At 47.4% G+C, this 24,797-nt stretch overlaps 1 protein-coding gene across 1 annotated transcript in view; it reads right to left on the bottom strand.

Annotated features, from left to right (window-relative positions):
* Positions 1 to 21,275, bottom strand: part of ATP9A (ATPase phospholipid transporting 9A (putative)) — a 135,108-nt gene extending 113,833 nt beyond the window's left edge. Inside the window, 1 exon segment of the mRNA XM_036824925.1 lies at positions 21,135 to 21,275. Coding sequence (XP_036680820.1) covers positions 21,135 to 21,202 — 68 coding nt within the window. The 5' untranslated portion in view covers positions 21,203 to 21,275.
* Positions 21,276 to 24,797: the final 3,522 nt, after the last annotated feature.

The raw sequence follows: 24,797 nt of genomic DNA, 5'->3' as shown, positions 1-24,797 counted from the left end.
GCGCTTTCAAGGCATCTCCTCCCTCCTCGCTCTTGAACAAACCTCAGTGCCACAGGAACATCAGCAAGTGGACCCCACAACTGAAGGCAATTTGCCTAAAGAGTTTCCCAAACTTCAGCCATTTTCACACACACGGGATTTCTACCATATCCAACTAACTCTACTTTCTAACTTCGTAAGTCTGCCTCAATTTGCATACCTTAAATCAGCGATTCTCAACACGGAGAAGGGGGTTAGTTACTGGTATCTAGTAGGTAGAGGAGGCCAAGATTCTGCTAAACATCCTACAAAGCCCGGGACAGCACCCACCACAAAGAATGATGCAGCCTCAAATGCCAGTTGTGCCCTGGTTGAGAACTCCTGACCTGGATTTTATTTATCAATACGTAAATGTGTCTTAAAAGGTAACTTAAAAGGTAACCGCTATCATAAATGGAAAACCAGTATCACTTGCCATAAATAGAAAGTAAACATCAAAATCAACACAATGATTAGCCAATGTTACTAAATTCCCACTGGATACAGTGGCTCCCAGCCCCCAGCCTGCTGCCTGCTTGCCAGTTTCTTCTGCTATTCAAAAGTGGGCTCTGACAGGGTTAAAAATATTGAAGGAAAACTGAAAAAGGAAGTGTCTGGTTGTACATCTCAATGTGATTTAGTTCCTGTCCATGAATTACTTAGTATCACCGTGGCACCTGGAGCCATCGTCTGCTATTTGGGGAACTACTGTCCTGCAGTAGAAGCCTTGGGCTTGGTGGCAAATTTACGAGCGACGAAGTCCTCCCCCGGCCCCCAGGTCAGTTAAATCAGAGGAGGCGGCGGCCAGGCTCCCCCCTGACATCTGGATTTAAACCCGCGACTCTTTTTTTCTTCTATCAGCTGCCGCCAGATCCCGTCTGTCCAGGGGTGGACGTCAGCACCCCGGAGGTCCAAGAGGGGGAGCTGCCTGGAGCTGTGGGGTGGCAGCTGTCACCCTGCTGTTGCTTCTCAACACCAAACTGAGCTGTCTGTCACTTTCCCAGACAAATTAACTCCTATCCCACATTCTAGACAGGCTGGGGAGATGGGCTACAAGATAGAACCCCTGAGTGCGAGAAATTAATGTAGAGGCTGAAAAAGAAGTAACAAGCAAGAGTCACAGTTTCAGAACAGCAGGACCACGTGGGCTAGAGGAATAAACACCAGCTTTTAAACCAGATGGGCCTGTGCGCAAATCCCAGCCCCGCTCCGCACCAGCTGTGTGCCCTTGGGCAATTCATCTTCTGTGATCCCCACTTTCCGTATCTGTAAAATGACAATAAGACCCACCTTGCTGAATTACTGCGAAGACTAAGGATTTTATATATAAAGGGTGTAAGACAATGCCTAGCACATAACAGGCATTCAATTAGAAGTAGATATTATTTCTCTTAAGTTATTTTTCCAGATTAAAAAAAGAAAACATGAAAATTTTCTCACCTGAATAGCAACAGCTATCAACTAGGTTAAGATGTAAGGCTAGAAACAATTTAGTCTACACTGCTTCCAGCTTAGACAATTTAAACAAAAGGAAACCAAAATGGACTTCCTTACGATTTGACTCTAAAACAAACAAAGGTTTTGATAGCCAATAGCCTGCCAACCAGGTGTGCAGTGTTTTCACACAATCTGGCCAAATGCAAGGAAAAGCAAATGTTAGAGAGGGACACGCCAAGGGAACAATGTTTCTGGAAAAGGTAACCACTGCAACTAGGAGCTGGCGTCCATAGAAATGATCATCTCTGCCCTGGTGCCACTCAGCAGGCACTCAGTAAATATTTGCTGAATTGCCTGCATGACGTACCCACCTTCCCTGAAGCCAGAGTCCAGGAAGCTAGAGTCTCAGTGTTGACGCTGGGAAGATCCAGGAAGAATGTAAAGGAAAATTAAAAGCAACACGGAGAACTCACAGATACAGAGAACAAACTAGAGGGTGCCAGTGAGGAGGGGCGAGACAGGGGAAGGGGATTAAGAGGTGCCAACTACTATGTATAAAATAAGTAAGCTACAAGGATATATTATTGTACAGCACAGGGAATATAGCCAATATTATATAATAACTACAGATGGAGTACAACCTTTAAAAGTTGTGAATCACTAGGTCGTACATTTGAAACTTACAGTGTACATCAAGTATACCCCAATTTTAAAAAAAAGCAATATAAAGAAAATAGTCTGCAGCAGTAGCTCTCAACGGGGGTAGGGGGTGAATTTGCCCCTGGGGACACTTGGCAACGTCTAGAGAGATGTTTGGCTGTCATGACTGCAGGTCCAGGGAAGGGAAGGGCTACTGGCATCTAGTGGGTAGAAGCCAAGGATGCTGCTAAACATCCTTCAGTGCACAAGACAGCCCCACACAGAGGATTATCTGGCCCCAAATGCCAACCGTCCCAAGTCTGAGAATGCTGCTCTAGAGCGGGACTGTCCCTGACATTTCTGTGCAGAGGGAGATGGTCTCTAGCTGCACCATCAAACACACCAGCCATTAGCCACACATGGCTGTTGAGCGCTGGAAACATACATTTTAAATTTTAGTTCATTCATTTAATGAATGAAAACAGCCACATGTGGCTAGTGGCTACCACACTGGACAGCAGAGCTAGAAGGACGTAACCCAAACTGTTAAGCAGAGATGCCTGGGGGGCAGGTGGGGGAGACTGGAAGAAATGGAAGGGAAGGTATGAAGGGAAACTTTTGCTCTTTGTTCTAGAAACAGGGAAGTGGCTAGATTTTTTTTTTTTTTTTTTAAACCGGGAGAATATAAAACCTAGGATCTGAAAGAACGCAAAGAAGGAAGTAGTTCACTGAACTCTGAAGTATCTCTGGCCACAGGAATGCTACTGTCTGGAGAAGAAACAAGACTATAGCTGTCCCTCTTATCCACAGGGGATACGGTCCAAGACGCCCCCAGTGGACGCCTGAAACTGAGGATAGTACCAAACTCCATTGGTACGGTGTTTTTCCTATACACAAATACTTGTGATAAAGTTTCATTTATGAATTAGGCACAGTAAGAGATTAACAACAATAACCAATAATAAAACATAACAATTATAACAATATACTGTAATAAAAGTTATGTGAACGTGGTCTCTCTCAAAATACCTTACTGTACAAATTTAATGCCCTTTTCATCTTAACTAAAGTACTTATCACACACTGTGGCCATAATTTTTGCAGTTTGAGGTGCACGAAAACTAGCACGAATTTCTTTTTCCCTCTTCATAATTTCACCGATAGAAGATTCATTCTCACCGTGGATCTTAGCAACCTCAGCATACGGGTTTTTTTCTTTCCTTTAAGTCGAGAACTTTCACCTTTTCACTTAAAGGAAGCACTTCACAGCTTCCCTTTGACATGTCCGAATTGCCAACATCACTATTCGGGGCTATTATTAAGTAAAATAAAGGTTGTCTGAACACAAGCACTGTGATACTGGGACAGTTGCTCTGATAACGGAGACCCATCTCAGTGACACGGGCAGGATACGCGGGACGGAGGGATGATGACTCATGTCCAGGGCAGGACTAAGGAAGACACAAGATTTCATCATGCTACTCGGAACAACAGACAATGTAAATTATGAATTGTTTATTTCTGGAATTTTCCATTTAATATTTTCGGGTTCATTACAGGTAACTGAAAACCACAGAAAGCGAAAGCTCAGATAAGGTGGGACTACTGTTTACCAATGAAAAAAGCCAAGTCAATGCAGCAACTTCTTCAACCATAAAGCTCAGATCCTCTGACCTAGCAAGTCTACCTAGAAGGACACAAATATTGGTACTGGTGACCAACGGGAAATGCACTAGGAGGCCAGCAGCAGCAATACAGAGAGAGAGCAAAACCCTGGAAATGACCAAATGTCCATTGCGGCAAGACCCCTGTACAATGGACTGTAGTCTGGAAATAAGGTAGAGACACACATGCTGGCAGGACAAGATCCAAGTGATAAAGCGGAAGGAAAAAACAAGCAAAAGATAAGCAATTTATTGTGCTGTATTTTAATAAAAATAATATATGCTGATATATGCATGGGAAAAAGTACTAGGAAACAAATACACACACACACACACACACACACAAACTGTTAACTCTGGTTCTCTGGGGTAGGGGGCAGTCACAGATGATGGAAATTGTCGCCTCTCCCTACTTCTCATGCCTTAAGTCTTCCCCTATTGGTCTCTTTCTGCTCAGAGCACATGACACCTTTCACATTGCATCCAACCCCACGATTCAATAATTATGAACTCAAATTCACCCCTGTTACCTTTTCATCCCAGATCCTCACAGTCAAGCCACCGATTGCAGCTCCAGAACTCTGCACTTTTAGTTCTTCCCTGGCTGTTTCACTTTTCTCCAACTCCCAACCCCTGTGCAAGACTCATCCACACCAGACTTGCTCAGGCAAGCCCATCACCCAACTTCTACTTATCCTTCAAAACCCAACTCTGTTATTCCCGAAAAGAAGAGGAAGCAGCTCTGTTCTCCCTTAGACTTACTCAACTGTTTCTCTCTAGACCAGGACTGGCAAACTCAAATCTACAGAAGCCCAGCAAGTAACAGAAAACAATAAATGAACAAAAATAAACACAGGATCCAGTGGGGTGGGGCACACTGAGGAGACCAGATCCCATGGGAAGGAAGCAGCTGCCCCCAGCTCCTACCACGATACAATTCTACATAAGCCCAGCACAGCAGACCATCCAATTCTTCAAGACAAAGACAAAACATAGATTCCGAGATGCAAACACTCAGTTTTTAAATGTTGGCAACTGATTCAATTTTAAAGTACTAGGCAAAACTAAAACCACACTGAGAGAGAATTTTTTTACTCAGCACGATGACGAAGATCAAAGAGCCTAACAACACCTGTGCTTGGTCAGGATGGCCAAACAGGCACCTTCACTGCTGGGAGGGGCCTAAATCAGTGTCACCTTGAGGGAGGGCAACCTGGCGACAGCTATCAAAATTACAAATGGACATTCATTTTGACCCAACCATTCCCCTTCGAGATATTCCATATGTTCCAAAATGGGTATAAAGACCATTCACGATAACATTGCTAGTAACAGCAAACTAGAAATAACCTAAACCTCACCTGTAGTAAACTGGTTAAAGTACATCTATTCGATGGAATCCTATTAAGCCACTTTAAAAAAAAAATTTTAAAGAATAAAGAAGCTTTATATGTCCTGATATGGAACAAGCCCAGGGTGTATTGTTAAGTGAAAAAAAAACAGGTTGTAGTGTGTAAGGTGTACTAACAATTGAATAAAAAAGGGAAACATCTATGCATGTTTGTCTAGATAGATAGATATAAAATACTTGCACTTTTTCTGGTAGATGGTTAAAGTTTCTCCAGAATGACACTGAAGAAATCGATGAGTGGTTGCCTGGGGAGGGGCACAGGGTAGATAAACGGAGCGGGTGGGAGGGAGACTTAGTTTGCAATGTACACACTTCTGTACCTTTTAACACTGAACTGGGACTTCCCTGGTGGCACAGTGGTTAAGAATCTGCCTGTCAATGCAGGGGACACGGGTTCGAGCCCTAGTCCAGGAAGATCCCACATGCCGCAGAGCAACTAAGCCCGTGCGCCACAACTACTGACCCTGCATTCTAGAGCCCACGAGCCACAACTACTGAGCCTGAGTGCCACAACTATTGAAGCCCAAGCACCTAGGGCCCGTGCTCCGCAACAAGAGAAGCCACCACAACGAGAAGCCCACGCACCGCAACGAAGAGTAGCCCCCACTCACCGCAACTAGAGAAAGCCTGCGTGCAGCAATGAAGACCCGAAGCAGCCAAAAACAAATAAATAAATATATTTTTAAAAAACCAACACTGAACTATGTGACCCTGTGATTAAACTTTTTAAATTTAAAACCAAAACCAAAAAAAAAAAACCCCACACTGCTGCCAAAACAGCACACAGCTCTCAGTCTGCAGCCTTAAATCTCAGCCACAAGCCTGTGGGTCAGAGACCAGATGCTGCTCGCCTCCCACCCCAGGCCTGGTATACAGCAGGTGCTCAGTCGCTCTGCATGGATCCCTTCACGTGCCCCAGGCACCCAGCATGCAGGGACCCTACTCACACGCGGACGCTTCCGCTAAGCCATCTGCTCACGGGTTCTAGAAGAGGTCTGGTGTGGCAGCACCCAGCAGCAGCCCAAGAAACGCCGGAGAACTGAACAGAACTAAATGATGACATGGAAGGCAGTGCCCCAGATACCAGAACAATAAGCAAGAACATGTATAAAGCGCTCAGTGTGTGCTGGCTGTCAATGTGCATTACCTCCCTGGATCCTCAGCCCCACTCCGTGGGCGCTCTCATCCTCCCCCTCCCGCACCGAGAGTCCTGCAGCTGGTGGGGGGGCAGAGTCAGCGGCGGGTCCAGCAGGTGGACCCGAGAGCCATCGCTCTTAACCGGCGCCTGAAGACCTCACACTACGGCAGACTCCAAGAGCCACCTCTGAATTGTTCAGACAACCACCTAGGGAGGAACCCAATGACAGACACAGCAGGACACACGGAGGGTCCCCAGGGCCACCGCCCAGGCCCGCATGGCTCCTCTCTCCACCCCACTGCCATCCCTGACAACGGCTGTCACTGCTACCGTACTTCCCAGGGGCCACACGCTCGGGATCTCAGCACCTGACACACGTCAGCTCATTCAGTCCTCACCCCCCCCCGAGCGCTGTCATCGCACCCACGTTCAGAGAGCTGGACTCACTCGCCCAAGGTCATACAGCCAGTGACAGGAGGCGCCCAGTGTGGACACAGGCAGCCGTGCTTGAATCCCGGCTCTCAGCCCCTCAAGGTCCTCAGCAGCCGAGCCAGGCCGCGGGGAGCCAGCCCCTCCACCAGGAACCCTCCTCCTTCCCGGACTCGGCTGCATCCGAGCTCCCCTGGAGACCTGGGCTACAGCCCAGCCGAGGAGCTGCCGCACCGGGCGTGGCTTTGGCACTGAGACAGCCCCGGGAAGGCCATGGGGGATGTTTCCAAGGACGCCTGGAAGACGCCAGAAGTTACAACACCTGTCGCTTGGGAGGAGTTTACCTCTGGAAACAGGTGGCAGAGGGGCTGAGGGGCTGGTCCGAGGGCGGCCCAGGCGTGGCAGGGACCTCACAGGGAGCACTTCACACCTCTCCTAACGACGCTGCTGCAGGGGAACGCGACCCTGGGCTCCAACGACCCCACTACAACCCTCACTCTCCTCTGCAAGGAAGCAGACATGCCCTTGGCCCTGTTGTCTACACACAGCTTTGTCACGAGAAACTGGATCTAGAAAGGCTTTTATTCATTCAACAAACATTTACTGTATGCTTGCGGACTCCGTTATCTCTCATGACCACCAAACACACACCACCGCGAGGTGTTCGGTTCCCCCAGTCCATCCACAGAGCGTTGCCACGGAGCAAGCCTGTCCTCAATCGACCACAGGCCCCTTCTGCCCTCCAGCTCCACCTGGCTCACACATTAATAATCAGGAAGCCTGATTTGTGGTCGACAGAGAAAGGAAAGCATGTGTTTTTACTTCTTTCTCTCTCTTTTTTTTAAAACTTTCCCAATCTCGGGGGTATGCGCTAGGCAAAAGGCAAAATTATCCTGACCCTGGAACAAGGGCCATTCTGGCTTTCATGGGGTGTAAAATGGCAGAGCCCTTCCAGAAATTAATTGTCCAAGATGTAGCAAAAATTCATGCATCAAGATAGCCTCTAGGGACTTCCCTGGTGGTCCAGTGGTTAAGACTTCGCACTTCCACTGCAGGGGGTGCGGGTTGCATCCTGGTCAGGGAGCTAAGATCCCACATGCTGCATGGCATGGCTTTAAAAAAAAAAAAAAGAAGAAAGATAGCCTCTATAGACTAAGTTCTAATTTCTAACAGCAAAAACCAACGAAAATAATGTCACCTAACAGCCATCTGATAAAATTATAGATCAGAAGGAAACAAACCTAAGTGCTAATAGGAAGTCAGGCTTTAAATTCTGGCTACTGCATCTTTAACCTTTCTCTAAGAGAAATCACTAGTTTTCTTTAACAGAAATTACTACTTTTATACTAGAAAAAATAAAATGCTAGTGTTTAAAAGTCCCATGTGGGGGGCTTCCCTGGTGGCGCAGTGGTTAAGAATCCACCTGCCGATGCAGGGGACACGGGTTCGATCCCTGGTCCGGGAAGATCCCGCGTGCCACAGTGCAACTAAGCCCGTGCGCCACAACTACTGAAGCCCGCGCGCCTAGAGCCTGTGCTCCGCAATGAGAAGCCCGTGCACCACAATGAGAAGCCCGTGCACCACAATGAGAAGCCCGTGCACCACAATGAAGCGCTGCAACTAGAGAAAAGCCCCCGTGCAGCAATGAAGACCCAATGTGGCCAAAAAAAAAAAAAAAAAAAGTCCCATGTGGGCCCCAGAGCTGGGGAGGGCTCTGAGTGGGTCAGGTACGTCCAGGGCCACAGCAGCTGTCTCCGGCTTGACTGTACAAGCCCTGGTCCCCCAGGCCCCTAGTTCCATCACTGGGCACAAAACAGCCCAGTGCTGCTCAGGGGATATCAGTGACTGACAAAGGCTCAGCCCCAGTTAAAGCAACAGCCTGGAAACACAAGAAATCTCAGTGATGCAGCAGGAAGCAGCTGGGAGGCAGTGAGGACTGAAACGAGAGCATCTCCAGCCAAGTAGCAAATATGAGATCACCATAACCCAGGCCTGGGCCTCCCTCAACTTTCCCTTTGTGTGTCTTTGGCGTGCCTCTGCTTTGCAGGGCCAGCGTTCAGAATGAATACATTATTTATAAAGTGACAATAAGAATCAACTTGTAAAAATACAGGGCCCTGGTTATGTAAATTAAAGGTGTCTCCTCAAAGAAATAATATGTTGCCACTTAAAGTGTCATTTACAAAGCACATCATGATACAAAAAAAAGCCTTACATTAAAATGCTGAATGAAAAAAAAAAGTAGGAAATAAAAAAACACATGTGCTACATGGTTATAATTCATCAAACAATGTACACACGGAAACAAGACAGGAAGAAAAGAGCATATGCTAAAAGGTTTGTGTTAACTGTGGTTGCCTTTGAAGGGAAAGTTACACCAGTAACTCATTCATCAGTTTTCTCTGTTCTCCAATTTTTAATACACATGCACTCATTTTACAATTAAAAGAAAGTAAATTTTATACTTTTTTACTGTTTCCCTTATGATGAAAACTACTCAAGAAGAGGGTGTTTGGTTGTAATGTATGCAGAAACAGAAATATAATGTGGCTCACATGAAACTTACATAATGCTACAACCCAATGTTACCTCAATTAAAAAATATCAAAAATAAGAAATGTAAAAAAGGAAAAAAAAGAAAAGGAAAGAAAGATCAAGCTGCACAATATACTGGGAGGAATCAAGGTAGAAACAAGGATTTGTGTTAGGACAGAGACTGCACTCTTTGAGCTAGTGTGAGCTATGGTGCAAAGTTATCATGAGGCAAAATAAAATCAAAGTAAAAATAAAAAGAGAGTACTTGGTCCGAAAGGCAAGGCCGCTGTGATGCGACCATTTTGCCACGTTTAGGTTCAGGGTTACCATGATGTGGCTATCCTATACGTCTAAAACTTGACTTCAGAGCAAGAAAACAAAGCCTCTCTCAAATAAATATTTTTTTAAAATGCATTTCTTGTGATACTACTATGCTCCCATGAGGATGGCTAAAATGAAAAATGACAAATACCAAGTGTGGACGAGGATGTGGAGCATCTGGCACTTTCCCGGGTGGAGAAGCACAAATTCGTACAATTTGGAAAACTATCAATTTCTACTAAAGCTAAACACAAATATCCCCAAGGGCCCAACAAAGCCACATAATACGTGTCCTCAAGATAAGCTCAAGGAGGTCCACAGCAGCACCATTCATGAGACCTCAAGCTGGAAACGTCCCACTTGTCCATCAGGAAGAGATGCGATAGAGGGGTCACGATATACAGCTGGCCCTGGAAAAACAGGGGTCTGAACTGCACCAGTCCACTTACTTATATGTGGATTTTTCTCAATAAATAAAGTACCTGTACTTTCATTTTACAGATCTTTAAGTTAACTAAGTTTGGGGAAAAGTTTGTGTTTGATTAGAGATCACAATATGTAAAATGAAAAGAACTAGGGTTTCAGTCCTGATTCTATTCAACCTGTTTGAGCTTCTGCTTTTGGGTGAGTCATTTATCAATTCCTTTGTTTTTGAGGCAAAGATAGCAGTTACCAGTACTTGGATTTTTGACTGGTTGGGGGTCGACACCCCTAACCCCCTCCCTCATTGTTTAAGGATCAATGACTTATTCATACACTGACCTCATATGGCCGACAGAAGTGAACAAACTACAATAAACTGCAACACGGTCAACCCTTATGAACAAAACATGGAGCAAGAATTAACAGGCATGAGTGAGTACCTGCTACACGATTGCATTTACTTAAAGGTCAAAAACAGGCCCAGCCAATCTGTTAGAAGTCAGGATATAGATCAAGGCAGGGGAGGAAGGAGGCAAGAGGAGGCTTCTGAGGTCATAGCCTGTTTATCTGCTGCCAGTTACAGGAGTGTGTTCACTTCATGAAAATTCATCAGGCTGTGCGTTTATGATGTGTGCACTTTCCTGTGTGTGTATATATATATGTATGGATGTGTATATATGCATAGTTTTTTAAGCAGCTTATTTAGGAAAAAAAACCCTGCGAGGTGGGACAAATGGTGTTATCTGTTTACTACCTAGTCCTTTGATTTACCCGGACACAACTGGGTCATTCCTTGTATGAGAGCCTCTAATTGCCTTTAATCTGGAGAACTGAAAAAAGAGGGGAGAGGATGCGGGCGGGGGAGGTTCTTCAGTTTTAAATTTTCTTTGCACTTTCATGGGGACTGACTGTATAAAAGCTAAAAAGTATTCAGATTCAAATCACTTCCTTTTACAGGGTGAGTACACACATTTTAGAAATTGATGTTCTGCACTCCCCCCCACCATTAGCATGAATGCCTCTCCTACAGAGAGAGTGAATTTAAAAAAATAAGGATCAATATGGAAAGTAACTCTGAAAACAGATACTATGCTTCTGATGGATTTACAGTGATTGGGATAATTTGAAGTTTCCAGAATTTTCCTCTGTCACATCATTTCTGCTCTCTGCTTCTACCAGGAACAATGGAGTACACACATATTTACTGCCAAATCACTGAAGGCTCACAAACCCCCAATTCCTCTTCCCTCAACAAAAATCACCTCCTCCAAATGGCCATTACAAAAAAACTCAAATAGGAAAGGGCATAGAGACAGGTTGCAAAATACAATTTGCTGCATAAATTCAAACTAAAATGAGCCTTTTAAAAAAACTCAAATGAGCTTTTAAGTTTTCTAAACCAAAACCGTTCTTCAGTTTGTCACCTGTAAAGTAGGGCTGTCAGGAGGATGAAATGGGATGATGCACGTAGAACTCTTAGAAGAGCACTGGGCACCTATTCAGCACACAGTAGGGGGGAGCGACTATTAGAACTCCCATCAAATTAATCTAGCACAATCCCAGTGACAAGAACTAACAAGCCAACCATCCAAAGCACAACCTGGAAATGTGACCACTGTAAACTCTTTAAGCAAAAGGAAACATCTGGGGACAGCACCTCCCCCTTATGGAGCATGTGGCATGTGTTTTAGGTTGCAGGGGGCTGGGGGGTGGCATTCAGCTCTAGTGGACGTGACTTTGCAACATGGAGAACTCTTTGCTTATGGAGAACTCTTGAGACTGGACTGTCTAAAGAAAAGCACTAAAGAACTCATCATCAGTTTAAAATAAAGGTTTACCAAAAACACCGAGAGAGTCCTCACCTACCAAAATAACCACACGATGCTTCCTATATTAGCCTGCTCAGGCTGCCATAAGAAAATATCACAGGTCGGGGTGCTTAAACAATGGAAATTTATTTTCTTATAGCTCTGGAGTCTGGAAACTCCAAGATCAAGGTGTCAGCAGATTTGTCACCTTCTGAGGCCCCTCTTGCAGCCGGCCACCTTCTCCCTGTGTCCTCAGGGGCTTCCCTCTCACCCCTGTCATCTCTCTTCGTGTCCTAATCTCTTCTTAGAACACCACTCAGATTAGTTAAGGGCTCACCGTAATGACCTCGTTTTAATTTAATCATCTCTTTAAAGGCCCCGTCTCCAAATACAGTCACTTTCTAAGGTGCTGGGTTAGGACCTCAACATGTAAATTTGGAGAGGGACACACGTCAGCCCATGACACTTCCCAAATGCTTTCTTCCAACAGCTCAAGACTTCCTTAGTTGCTAAATGAGAAGCTGAACTCAGAGTGAAGAACATAATCCAAACATGAATTTCTTGCCCAACAGGTTTTTCTTTTTTCATTCTTTCTTTTTTTTTTTTTTTAAAGGCAGGATGAGTCACCTTAAGGATAGTTAATGGGTATGGCTTTTCATAGAGTGTACGCACTCCACTCATCCAGGGGTTCCTAACAGCTGCGATTCTGCCCACTCCTCCTCCTCCTCCCACCCCCCGGGGGACACGGCAATGTCTGCAGACAGTTTTGGTTGTCACAGTTGGGGGGAGGGTGCCACTGGCATCTAGAGGGTAGAGGCCAGGGGTGCTGCCCAACGTCCTACAGTGCCCAGGACAGGCTCCCAAGGCAGAGAACTGTCAAAGCGAAAACATCAATAGTGCTGAGGCTGAGGACCCCTGAGGTCTAAACTGGCCAATCCCTACCTCATCTTGTGTCACAGCAGATGGCCCAGCGAAGAGAGGGAGAGCCTACCAGGCCCCGTTCCCTCCATAGGCCTCTTCTTCCTCAGGGAGGGCAGCCAGCAGGTTCTTCCCTGGCACTGGGCAAACGCCACAGAGATCTAACTGGAAGAAGGCAATAGTCTCCAGCCCACCCAGCTTTCCAGTTCACACAAGAAGTCTTTCTTTCCACGGGGCCCCTTCCAACTGTCCTCTCCCACAAACCTCTCAAACTTTAGACAATGATTAAAGCAACGTTAAGGTCCCAGATGAACTAGGTAAACTAACCATCGTTTAGAAATCGTGTTTTTCATGGACGACTTGGCAAAATAAAAAGAATTTTTAAGTCTACAAATAACAAATGCCGAGAAGGTGTGGAGAAAAAGGAACCCTCCTACACTGTTGGTGGGAATGTAAGTTGGTGCAGCCACTATGGAGAACAGTATGGAGGTTCCTCAAAACACTAAAAATAGAACTACCATGTGATCCAGCAATCCCACTCCCGGGCCATATATCCGGACAAAACCATAAATTCAAAAAGATACATGCACCCCAATGTTCACAGCAGCACTATTTACAATAGCCAAGGCACGGAAGCGACCTAAATGCCCATCAACAGATGAGTGGATAAAGAAGATGTGGTACATGTACACAATGATATTATTCAGCCATAAAAAAGAATGAAATAATGCCATTTACAGCAACATGAATGGACCTAGAGATTATCATACTAAGTGAATAAGTTAGAGAAAGACAAATATCATATGACATTGCTTATATGTGGAATCTAAAACATGACCTACATGAACTTATCCATGAAACAGAAACAGACTCACAGACATAGAGAACAGACTTGTGGTTGCTCAAGGGTAGGTGGGATGGGCAAAGGATGGAGTAGGAGTTTGGGATTAGCAGATGCAAACTATTATATATAGAATGGATAAACAACAAGGTCCTACTATATAGCACAGGGAACTATATTCGATATTCTGTAGTAAATCATAATGGAAAAGAATATATATATGCATAACTGACTCACTTTGCTATACAGCAGAAACTAACACAACACTGCAAATCAACTATACTTCAATAAAATAATTTTTTTAAAAAAAGAATTTTTAATCTATCAGCACAACCAGCTTATACCCTTTTCTTTCCCCTTTGTAACAATAACATTATATTTTTAGACCAACAGCACCATGTTATAAGCACAGGCCACCACTTCCTAAATGTCAGGCATGACATGGGCATGTCTACAAACCTACCGAACTATCACTGACTTCATACTTTTAAATCAACTCTGTGTTTTTTACTGAAATGTATTCTCAAAGAAAACTTCCTGTCACTACTACAAAGAGAAAACAAGTATCACTTGGCACAAACAGAAGGAACTATAAACATATTTGCTAACCTTTCAATGTCTGGCCATGAGCCACGTAAATTGATCTCTGGTGACACCTCCCACAGGCCAAGCTCTGAATACCTAAATCAATCATTCAAAGTCAAATAAATAAAAGAAGCTAGCTTTAAAAACAATCAGCACCATTCTATCTCTTTAGGTGAAAGTCATCGAAAAATATGTTACAATGAGTCTTTTTCTTTCTAAATTAAACCAAAGTCCACTGGCTTTTAGGAGGGAAGCTGGAGGCACTTCATGTCCATTCCCAAAGGTGGCCATCCCAAAGTCTGGCCAGCCCTAGTTAATGACTTTCATCACGTGCATCTGGGTAGAGATATTAAAAGAAACTTCTGTTCTGAGAAGTAACAGCCCGAAGTCCAAAGACGGATCATTCGACACCCCGCCTCCTCCTTTCTACTTGTTGCGTGGGTGGCCGAGGTCAAGGTCAAATGGCCACCCTGCTTCCTTAGGGACTGGCACCCAGGTGGCTCAATGGCCTTCCTCAGGGAAGCCCCGGCAAGCGTGGCGCCTGTATCCACGCTCTACCCTTCAGCATCTCCACCTGGGTTTGTAATTTCACATCCGGTGTCACTGCCTGTGCCTGGCATGGGCAGGGAGCACCTGGTCCGGGTTTGGTCAGCACAGGGGAGGGCCCACGGCAGGGATTCTGTAACAGGAAGTGGATGGCACAAGTGCAGCTGGGCTGGCAGAGGACGCACAGAGCACTTCCTGATGGGCCGCTACCAACGCCTGCTCTGACTGTTCTCATCCAAGGGAGCAGAGAGCTGTTAATGCAACTCTCCACTCCATCACAGAGAGGGCAAGGGCTGGGGTCTGTGGATTTCATTCACCAGCACAATCTCCCATAGGCTCCCCCAAACACACCCCACCCCCCAATATTAATACCTAATATTAGGTATTAGGACGGCATACGTAATACCACGTCCACTGTGTCAACAGAAAGACGCTGAAAACACACGCACCCCTACATACAGCCCATCCTTCTGATCTGTGATATTTGTTTTTGCCAATTCACCTACGGCCTAAAATTCGTAACCTCAAAAATCAATGCTCACAGCACTCTCGTGGTCATTCACAGACACGCTCAGCGTGGAAAAAACAATCCGAGTCACCCACACGCATTCCCAGCTGAGGCTGAACGGGGCGAGGATCTGCCTTCTCGTCTCCGCTCTCACATTGTACACAAGTGCCCTCTTCATGGCCTGTTTAGTGCCATGTGTCCTGCATTTCTGTGCTTTTTGTTGTCTATTTCACTGTTTAAAATGGTCCCAGCACTGTCAGCGTGCCTAAGAGCAAGAAGCCTGTGATGTGCCTCATGGAGAAAAATACATGTGTTACATATAAGCTTCCTTCAAGGCATGAGTTGCAGTGCTGTGGGTCATGAGCTCCATGTTAATGAATCAACAATGTATTTAAACACCATGTCTTTCAACAGAAACACACCTAACACAAGGTTCTCTACTGATCAGCTGACTGAAATGTTGTAACAAGAGGCTCACAGGAACCTAACCCTGTATTTCCCCCTAGGAGCTGTGGTTCACTGTTCGCTAATTCAGGGCTGGCAGGGACTTCACAGAACAGAACTACTGCAAGTAATGAGAATCAACTCTACTGTACACCTAATACTACCCTCCACGATGTCAACAGAGATGGGCATTTTACCATCACAAATCAGAAGTGACAGCTTCACTAAAAAGTTCAGAACTTCCCACTAAATAAACACATCTGTGTAAAGGACTCCCTACGCGGCACTGTTCTTAGCCCACATCAACAGTGAATTCACATCACCGACGCGCCCTCGTCCTGGCATGGCGTGAGCACCTCTGCAAAGGAGCACGTGGCCTGCAGCAGCCTTGCCACTACAGATTTAGTCATTTGAGGTCTGGGAGAGCTTCCGGCAGAGTCAAGTCCTCTGTGGCCATTTTCCGGCCAGAGTTCTTACTCAACCAGACTCTCTACAAAGTTCTAGAAAGAAGAGGAGATCGTGTTACCCAGTGCAAGAGTCCGGATGAGGCTTCGTCCCCCTCCCAGGCTGTGCAAAGAACAATTTCTGACGTTCTCTGAGGGCTCACATCCACTCTGTATATATTATGCCCGACCACATGGGCTCTTACTATGTCGCCACTTTACGGAAGAGGAAACTGAGGCACAGGAGGGAAAAGACAGTGGTCTGGGACTTCCCTGGTGGCACAGTGGTTAAGAATCCGCCTGCCAATGCAGGGGACACGGGTTCAAGCCCTGGTCCGGGAAGATCCCACATGCCGTGGAGCAACTAAGCCCGTGCGCCACAACTACTGAGCCTGCGCTCTAGAGCCCGCGAGCCACAACTACTGAAGCCTGCGCACCTAGAGCCTGTGCTCCGCGACAAGAGAAGCCACGGCAATGAGAAGCCCACGCACCACAACGAAGAGTAGCCCCCGCTCCCTGCAACTAGAGAAAGCCCGCGCGCAGCAACAAAGACCCAACCCAGCAAAAAACAAAAAAACAAAAAAACAACTCACAGTAGACAAGAGAAATAAAAGCATATGTCTACACAAAGACTTGAATGTTCTTAGCAGTGTTATTTACAATAGCCAAATACTGGAAATAATCCAAATGTCCATCTTGGTGAACAGATAAACAAAATATGGTGTATCTACACAATGGAATTCTATTAAGCAATAAAAAGGAACTTTAAAGCCATTGTGCTAACAAAAAAGAAGCAGACTCACAGACATGGAGAACAAGACTAGTTGTTACCAGTGGGGGGCGGGGGGTGCTAAATAGCGGCTGGGGAGCAAAAGGTACAGACTATCGGGTGTGAGATGAGCTCAGGGATGTACTGTCCAACACAGGGAATATAACCAATATTTTGTAATAACTGTAAATGGAAAGTAACCTTTAAAAATTGTATTAAAAAATTAAAAATTAAAATTAAAAAAAAATACGGTAAGTGAAAAAAGGCAGATACAAAGACAACATATTTTATGATTCCATTTATATGAAATTTCCAGAAAGGGCAAACCTATTAAAACAGAAAGCAGATCAGTGACAGCCTGGCATGAACTGCAAACAGGCACGAGGGAACTTTTGGGACTGATGGAAATGTTCAAAAACTGGATTGTGGGGACGGCTGCACAAACTCTATAAATCTACTTTAGAAAAATCAGTGAGTTGTATAGTAACAGTGGCTGTATTTTATGTGATGTAAATTATACTTCAATAAAGTTACTTATAAAAAAAAGCTGAAATAGACTCTGTATCTAAATAGTCAGCTCTTTCTTAACCCAGTTCATAGCCAAAACCTCCTAATGCCCCAAGTCCAAATACATCAAAAATCAAAGCATCCTTGTCCAATTTGGCCACAAAACCCCAAATTATGACTAAGAGAAGGCAAAGTCTCAGTTCTGCCAGAGCTGCTTTCGACAATATCTATCACAGCAGGGCGTCTACATACCTGGATGGAATAGTTTATGTAGTTAATCATTTCCTGGATTTGATCAGGAAGGAGCAATGAAGTCAATAATATTTCTTTACTTGCTACCATCAAAGGTCCTTCCTCTCAAAGGAGCATTCCGGAGATTCCCCCAAAGCAAACCTTACACAAAGACCTAATTATCACTATCTGTCCTAGTAAAGACCCAGGATGTACTAAGCACTTAGTGTTCCAAACTTAACATGGATTAAGCCTCAAAGCAATCCTAGGAGGTATACATAATTACTGTTACTCCCACTTTACAGACGAAAAAATGAGACCCAGAAAGGTAAAGTAATTTCCCCAAGTCACACAGCTAGTGAGTGGCAAAAACCAGGCTTGCACCCAGCTCTCCAATCCTACGCCCACGCTCCTAACCAATCTCTTGTGTTTCACCAAGAGGAGAACTTCATTTAGCCAGAAGGAAAGCACATGATGTCAGAAAAATGGTTTCCAGCAATGTGAGGCAAATGCCTTGTGTCCTAACAAAACCACTGTAATAGTTTTCTCAACATCAGGATGTGGTAACTTTCTCAAGAGAGAAGAGAGCTCTGGGTCTACGGGATTCCTCCAGCAAATAAATTGCATGTCTTGGCAACATATGCTGAGTGACCCCAGCATTAATTATACTCTGTCTCCTGGGACCTGTGGCACCTATGTTTTTGGTTTTTTAACCACAAAATCCCCCAACCATCCTACAGCTTTGAGCCATTAGGTAAAAAGAGTTGATCCACCTCCTCACACTGAGTATCCCTATGACCTCCAACAAATTATTTAGCATCACTGAATCTTAGCTTCCCTGTCTATAAAATGAAGAAACTAACCCCAAAAATTCACACAGTTGTTATGAGGATTTAAACACAGCCATTTATCTCAAGTGCCCAGCAAAGAGTCTGACCCATCACAAATATATTTCTTATTCCTATACCTCCCCCCGCCCCGGCCCCCCGCCTTAAACTACAGGAAGCCTTTCCATCTCTCTGTGCTTCCAAAAGTGTCTCCCAACACCAAGACCCCCAACTTGACAAGGCTACTCCTAAAAATGCAGATTAAATACTAGAACATATACGCAAATACCTGGAATTCCAGGTACATGATTTGAATTTGAATCAATGTCATTGTTTAGGAAATCAATTAGTTCCAAAGTGGCAAATTCTAAAGGAGGAGTGATCTTCCATGCCAATAACAAACAGAAATCTTTTTTTTTTTTTTCCAACTGTCAGCACCACTCCCTCTGGGCCCCTGTATCAACGGTGCATATTTCTATCATGGTAATCATCACTTTTTTTTTTTTTTTTTTTTTTATTTATGGCTGTGTTGGGTCTTCGTTTCTGTGTGAGGGCTTTCTCTAGTTGCGGCGAGCGGGGGCCACTCCTCATCGCGGTGCGCGGGCCTCTCACTATCGCGGCCTCCCTTGTTGCGGAGCACAGGCTCCAGATGCGCAGGCTCAGTAATTGTGGCCCACGGGCCCAGCTGCTCCGTGGCATGTGGGATCCTCCCAGACCAGGGCTTGAACCCGTGTCCCCTGCATTGGCAGGCAGACTCTCAACCACTGCGCCACCAGGGAAGCCCGGTAATCATCACTTTTAAATAATTATTTGCATTTTTCTCTCATGCACTGAATCAGAGGTTCTCAACTATGCCAGCGCATTAAAATCATCAGGGGAGCTTGGGACGCGATCATGCCGGGGGCCCGGGCGGGGGCTGGAGCTGAGCCGAATTCCCTCCCCGCCCGCCTGCCCACCCCAGACTCTTATTTCAAAGGTCTAAAATGGGGCAGGGATGGTAATTGTTTAAGCTGCCCAGGTGATTCCAATGCAGGGTCAGGAGGCCCGCACCTGTGGTCAGGGCTTGTTTAATTCGCATATGCACCCCAGTCACCTGACACAGCCCCCCACACACACAGTAGGCGTTTTATAATTGTTTTTGGCACAAATTAATAACTAGAGGATCTTCGAGTCCACTGATCATATTAATTCATTAAAACACTTACTGAGAAAGAAAAAATTTACTGAGGGTGTATATTCCATCAGGCACTATGCCAGGCATAGGGCTCAAGTTAATTGTCATCGTTCTTTAGCCTTGAGTGGTCAGGATTAAAACGCGCGCCAACAGTGAAGGAAGGGGCGGAGGGCTGTCGGTCTCTGGGGTCAGAGAGCCTGAGCGCAATCTGCATTTTGCAGCATCTTCCCAGCAGCCCTCGACCTCGCTGGGCTTGCTTCCTCCTCTGTATTCTATCAATGGGGCCTCCTCACCGGGAGATTCAAGGAAGACTTTAAGAAGACAGGGACAAAGACCTCACAAAATGGCAGCTGGCATCATTCCTCTTTTTTCTTAATTCGACGGACACCTGGTGAAGCCAGCCTACTTGTTCACCCTCCTCACCCCCTCCATCAAGTAACCGACGCCGCAAAGAGCGGCCGCCACAGGGAAAGGCCCAGAGAGAACAGGACGCCAAAGGGAAGGGCGGGTCCGAGAGGCCCGGCCCCGCCCAGCTGCGGTTCTCAGCCTTCACCAGAAAACAGCCTCACCTGGGCAGCCTCGGAAAATGCACATTTCCAGGTCCCACCCCCAAGAACTGATCGGCGGGTCTGGGCGGGGCCGTGGAATCTGCATTTTAACTAGCTCCCTTCAACCTTCCCCGCAGCTAACTCTCTCGCAGGCGATGCCACAGACCCTTAAAACCTCAACAGGTCATTGCCATCCTCCGAATAGGAAGACGGCAGGGCGCAAAACATCCGCCCGTCCTCTCTCTCCAAGTGAGGGAAACCCTCACCAGGCTGTCCAGGGGCCTGCCAATGCGGGAAGGCACAGCAGGTGGCAACCCCTACGCCTGCCAGGGGGCTCCTTCCCTCAAACTGTGGGGAACCGTGGAGGGGGGGGGTCTCCTGTCGACCAGTAGGAGCCCTTCTCGCCCTCCTGCGGCTACTAGTTCGGGTCCAGCCGGGGCCGGGAGGGGAAGGCGGCCATCTGGGGGCTGGGACCCGGAGGCACTGATGGGGACCCCCCCCCCGGCGGGTCTGCGGAGGAAGCCATGCCTCCCCCGACAAACAAACTGAGCATACCCGGGCTTCCGAGGACTCCACGCGCAGAGCAAGGTTTGAAACTAACCAAATCGGAATTACAACGACAAGGAGTAATCAGGAAACAAAATGGTTAAGAGGCAAGGCTGATCCCAATTCCACGCGCGTGTAAACAGCGCTGGGCAGGCCCGGCTTCTCGGGGTTTCGAAAGGAAGGGGGGCATTGGTGCGAGGCAGCGGGGCGCTTGGGCCCGAAAGGGACGCGATCATGCCGGGGGCCCGGGCGGGGGCTGGAGCTGAGCCGAATTCTCTCCCCGCCCGCCCGCCCGCCGGCCTCCCAGGCCCGGCCACCGGCTCATGGCGCCGGCCAACCTGTCAGGCCCGGCCCGCCCCGCCCGAGCGCCAGGCTCCGGCCGCGCGCGGACAAAGGAGGGCTGCCAGCCCCGGGTCCCGCTCACCCGCCGCGGGGCCTGCTGTCCATCCGCTTCTTCTGGCGCACCGGCTGCAGCGGGATGTTGTCCGTCATGTCGCCCGCGCCGCCCGCCTTGGCCGCCGTGCCCCCCGCGCCGCTTGGGCCGCCGCCCGGTCCGGCCTCCGCGCCACCGCCCGCCGGCGCCGCGCCGCCCCGGGGGAGGAGGCGGCGGCAGCGGGCGGGCCGGGCCCGCAGCGAGGGGGCGAGCTCGCGAGCGCCGGGCCACGCGCGGAGCCGCCCGCGCGGCCCGACCGACGGACACGGGCGCACCATGGGCCCGAGCTACGCGCCGCGCCCGCTCGCCCAGCACCGCGCCTGCCACGGGGGGCGGCCGGCTGTGTCCGCGCCGCCGCCGCCGCAGTGTCCCCGCCCCCGGCCCGCGCCGCGCGCCCCCCACGCGCGCCCACCCGGCCACGCGCCCCCCGCCCACGCCCCGCCGTGCGCGCGCGCGCCCGGTCCCCGCCCCCAGCCGACACCACTTTCACGCGCACACACTGCCACGCTCCCTCGGCCTCCATCCTCTCACGTGCTCACTCTTGCACGTTCACACGCGACCCGCGCACACACACACGCACACTCATTCTCACCTGCTTACTCTGCACCAGCATCCGACCTTCACAATCACACACGTACACCTGCACGCACACACCCTGCTACACTCACCCCCATGAGTCACCTCCGTCCGCCCTGGATCTCAGGCCTCACACACGTGTGCCCCCAGGAATCACAGTCACACCGGGACCCACACTCTACCTGACTCCGCTTTCCAGACTCCCTCACCCACCATCCTCCACCATCACCTACCCTCACTCTCCCACCTGGACCCCTCAGATTCACAATCACAACATGCACGTACACACCTGCACACCCTCGTTCTCACACACACTCCTTCACCTACCTCTGGGGCTGACGCACGTACCCTTCTCAGTCACCCAGACCAACATCTGCACCTCCATCCTCTCCCACACAGTGTCCGGGATCCACTAACTTTCCAATACTCGATAAAATTTTAAGAACAGAAAGAAGATGGATAGTGGTGAAGGAAGGAGGGAGGGAAGTTAAAAATCCATATGTAATGAAAGAGCCTCAAAATGTAACACCGTATAAACTAACCTACTGCAACTAAAGGAAATTTTGAAGTAGCTACATCTAGTACATTTCATGCGGGATGCGGGTGCCTTTTAATTTGTTTGCGATGAACAAGGGCAAAGCCACCAACTGTCTGTGTCTGGGGCCTTGGGTGAAGTGGATCCCAAACCAAGAAGTGTGACTCATCTCATGTTCCGATGAAGTTCCTCAAGAAAAGCATGTCATTAGACGTTGCTGCATGGCACCTTTGAAGGGAAAACAGCATTCTTTGGATAACAGACCTGGTCTGCTTTGCGTCCTGTACCTAGGACAGTGCTAGGCCCACAGCATGATACACACACAGTCAACTCTCAGTAAAGGCTCATTGAGTGGAGGAAATGTAAACATCCTGACCCACCAGTTATGGCATCAGAGGAGGCCCCACCCCCTCCCACCTGCTCCCCTAAGGTCCCCTCTCAAACCCCACCCACCTCAGACCCTCTTCTCCACTCCACTACCACACAAGGGAACAGACAAGACCGAAGAGATTGTGGCCCTTTAATCCAAGGTCCCCCACACAGCTGGTGTTCAGTAAACGTGGGCTCTTGTTTTAATCAAGCACCTAAAACACACGTGGAGCCCCACATTTAATCCTCCCAGCCCTGCCAGCTGAGTCTACATGGTCACACCCATTTCACAGGCGAGGAAACAGAAACTCAGAGTGGCCTGCACAAAGCGACGTGATTAGGAAGGAACTCAGCTGGGCTCCCAGGCCTGGTCTTTCGTGATCCAGAAGGCAGGAAAAATGCCCTCCAGTGACCAATGGATTCAGTTATCATGACATTTCCAGGCACCTATTAATCCTGATTCCAAATATCTTCCAGCTCCCTCTGATCCTTGTAGAGCCCACCTGTGGCCACCCTTGTCAGGCTGTGCCCTCACTGTCTAGAATATGCAGTAATAATAGTGGCTCCCTCATCTGAGATCCTGTATCACTTCCACCACCTCCCAACTGTAGAACCAGAGGCAACTTACAAACTGCTGAGGCTCAGTTTCCTCATCTGTAAAATGGGGATAGTACCAGCCTCAGAGGATTGTTGGAAGGGTTAAATGAGCCAATCATGTACATAAAGCAATTCAAAGAGTGCATACACAGAGGGAGAATGTGGGCAGTTCAGGATTGTTGGAAGAATTCAGGGCAGTAATAGGAACATGTAAAGCACTTAGTGCAGCCCATGCCACAAGGTCAATTCTCATCAAGCTTAGCTATTACAATTTCTCGTCCTCCTCCTACAATGAATTTTTTTTTTTCCTAATTAAAGAAAGAACACCACAGTGTTATCAAATGGTGGTCCCTGGACAAAAAGATTCTAGGTAGATTTTTGAAATATAATTCAGTCACTAGATTATTTTTAGTAGTAGTCAGTACAGAGAGCTCCATTATCCCATCCCATACCCACCTTACCTCATATCCACCCCCACCCCAAACCCAGCAGTCTCCCTTGTTAACATCTTGCATTACTGTGGTACATCCAAGTGGATCTTAACATTTTCCTTCTTTATGTTTTGTCTATACTTTCTGCTTTTTCTCTAGTGAACAGGTATCACTTTTACAATGTCTTTCTTTAAGTAAATACATTTTTAAAAGACCAAAGAGCCCCCTCCATCTCCAAAGGTAATAACATTTTCATATGAAAAGAGAGGCGATTTTTATTGCCTTTGCATTTCCCAAATTTCTTACAGTGCACTTTTATAATCAATACAGAAGACACTTTAAAAGACACCCTTCCAGCAAGGCAATCCCTCAGGAAAGGAGGCACTTAAAAAGGCTTTTATCTCTTCTTGAGAGAGATCCAGATGCTTGCGTGAGATAGCAGAGAGCCTGTTGGGGAGAGCAGCAGAGCTGGGGCAGTGATGGGATGAGGACGGGAGGAGGGGCACAGCATCCCTCTTCCGGGCCCAGCCCTGCCTTCTCCCCGTGGTCCTAGGAATGGTCACCTCAGGGTCCTGCTTTCTGAGGAGCAGCCCCTTTTGTGGCCTTTGACAGCCATCTCCATCCAAGAGGCCCCGGGTACAAGAAGCCACTGACCCCTAGAAAGCTGGAGCAGAAAGATCTTTGACAGATAAACCAACCTAGTCTAGCCTCTTCTTTCCAGAAATCAGAGAGACTGAGGCCCACAGAGGTCACCCAACCTCACCAACAGATGTTGGGTCCAGACCATAATCTATCTTGAGACTCAGTCCAGCCCACGCTGAACCCTCATTTTCATAGATCACCAAGCTGGCTGCAGCTGTTTACAGAGTGTTGGTGGTAAGAGGCCAAGAAGACAAGGGCACTAATGGGTGAAACGGAGGCAGGGAAAACAGGAACAATGACTTAATAAAAATGTTTTGGGTAAACTCAGGCTGGGGAGAGAAGAAGTTCTTTTGGTGCCTAGAATCTTCTCTCTGAATGAATTCTCTCTGAATGAATGCATTCATTAGGTAGTCCCTAAAACAGTTTCTCAGCCTTGGCACCCCCTTCTCCCTGGTTGTGACCTCCACTGATGTCTTCAGACACTGCAAAATGTCCCTGGAGGGC

This window comes from Balaenoptera musculus, chromosome 15 (genome assembly GCF_009873245.2).
Source record: "Balaenoptera musculus isolate JJ_BM4_2016_0621 chromosome 15, mBalMus1.pri.v3, whole genome shotgun sequence".
NCBI lineage: Eukaryota > Metazoa > Chordata > Mammalia > Artiodactyla > Balaenopteridae > Balaenoptera > Balaenoptera musculus.
This window is presented reverse-complemented; position numbering and strand designations above follow the sequence as displayed.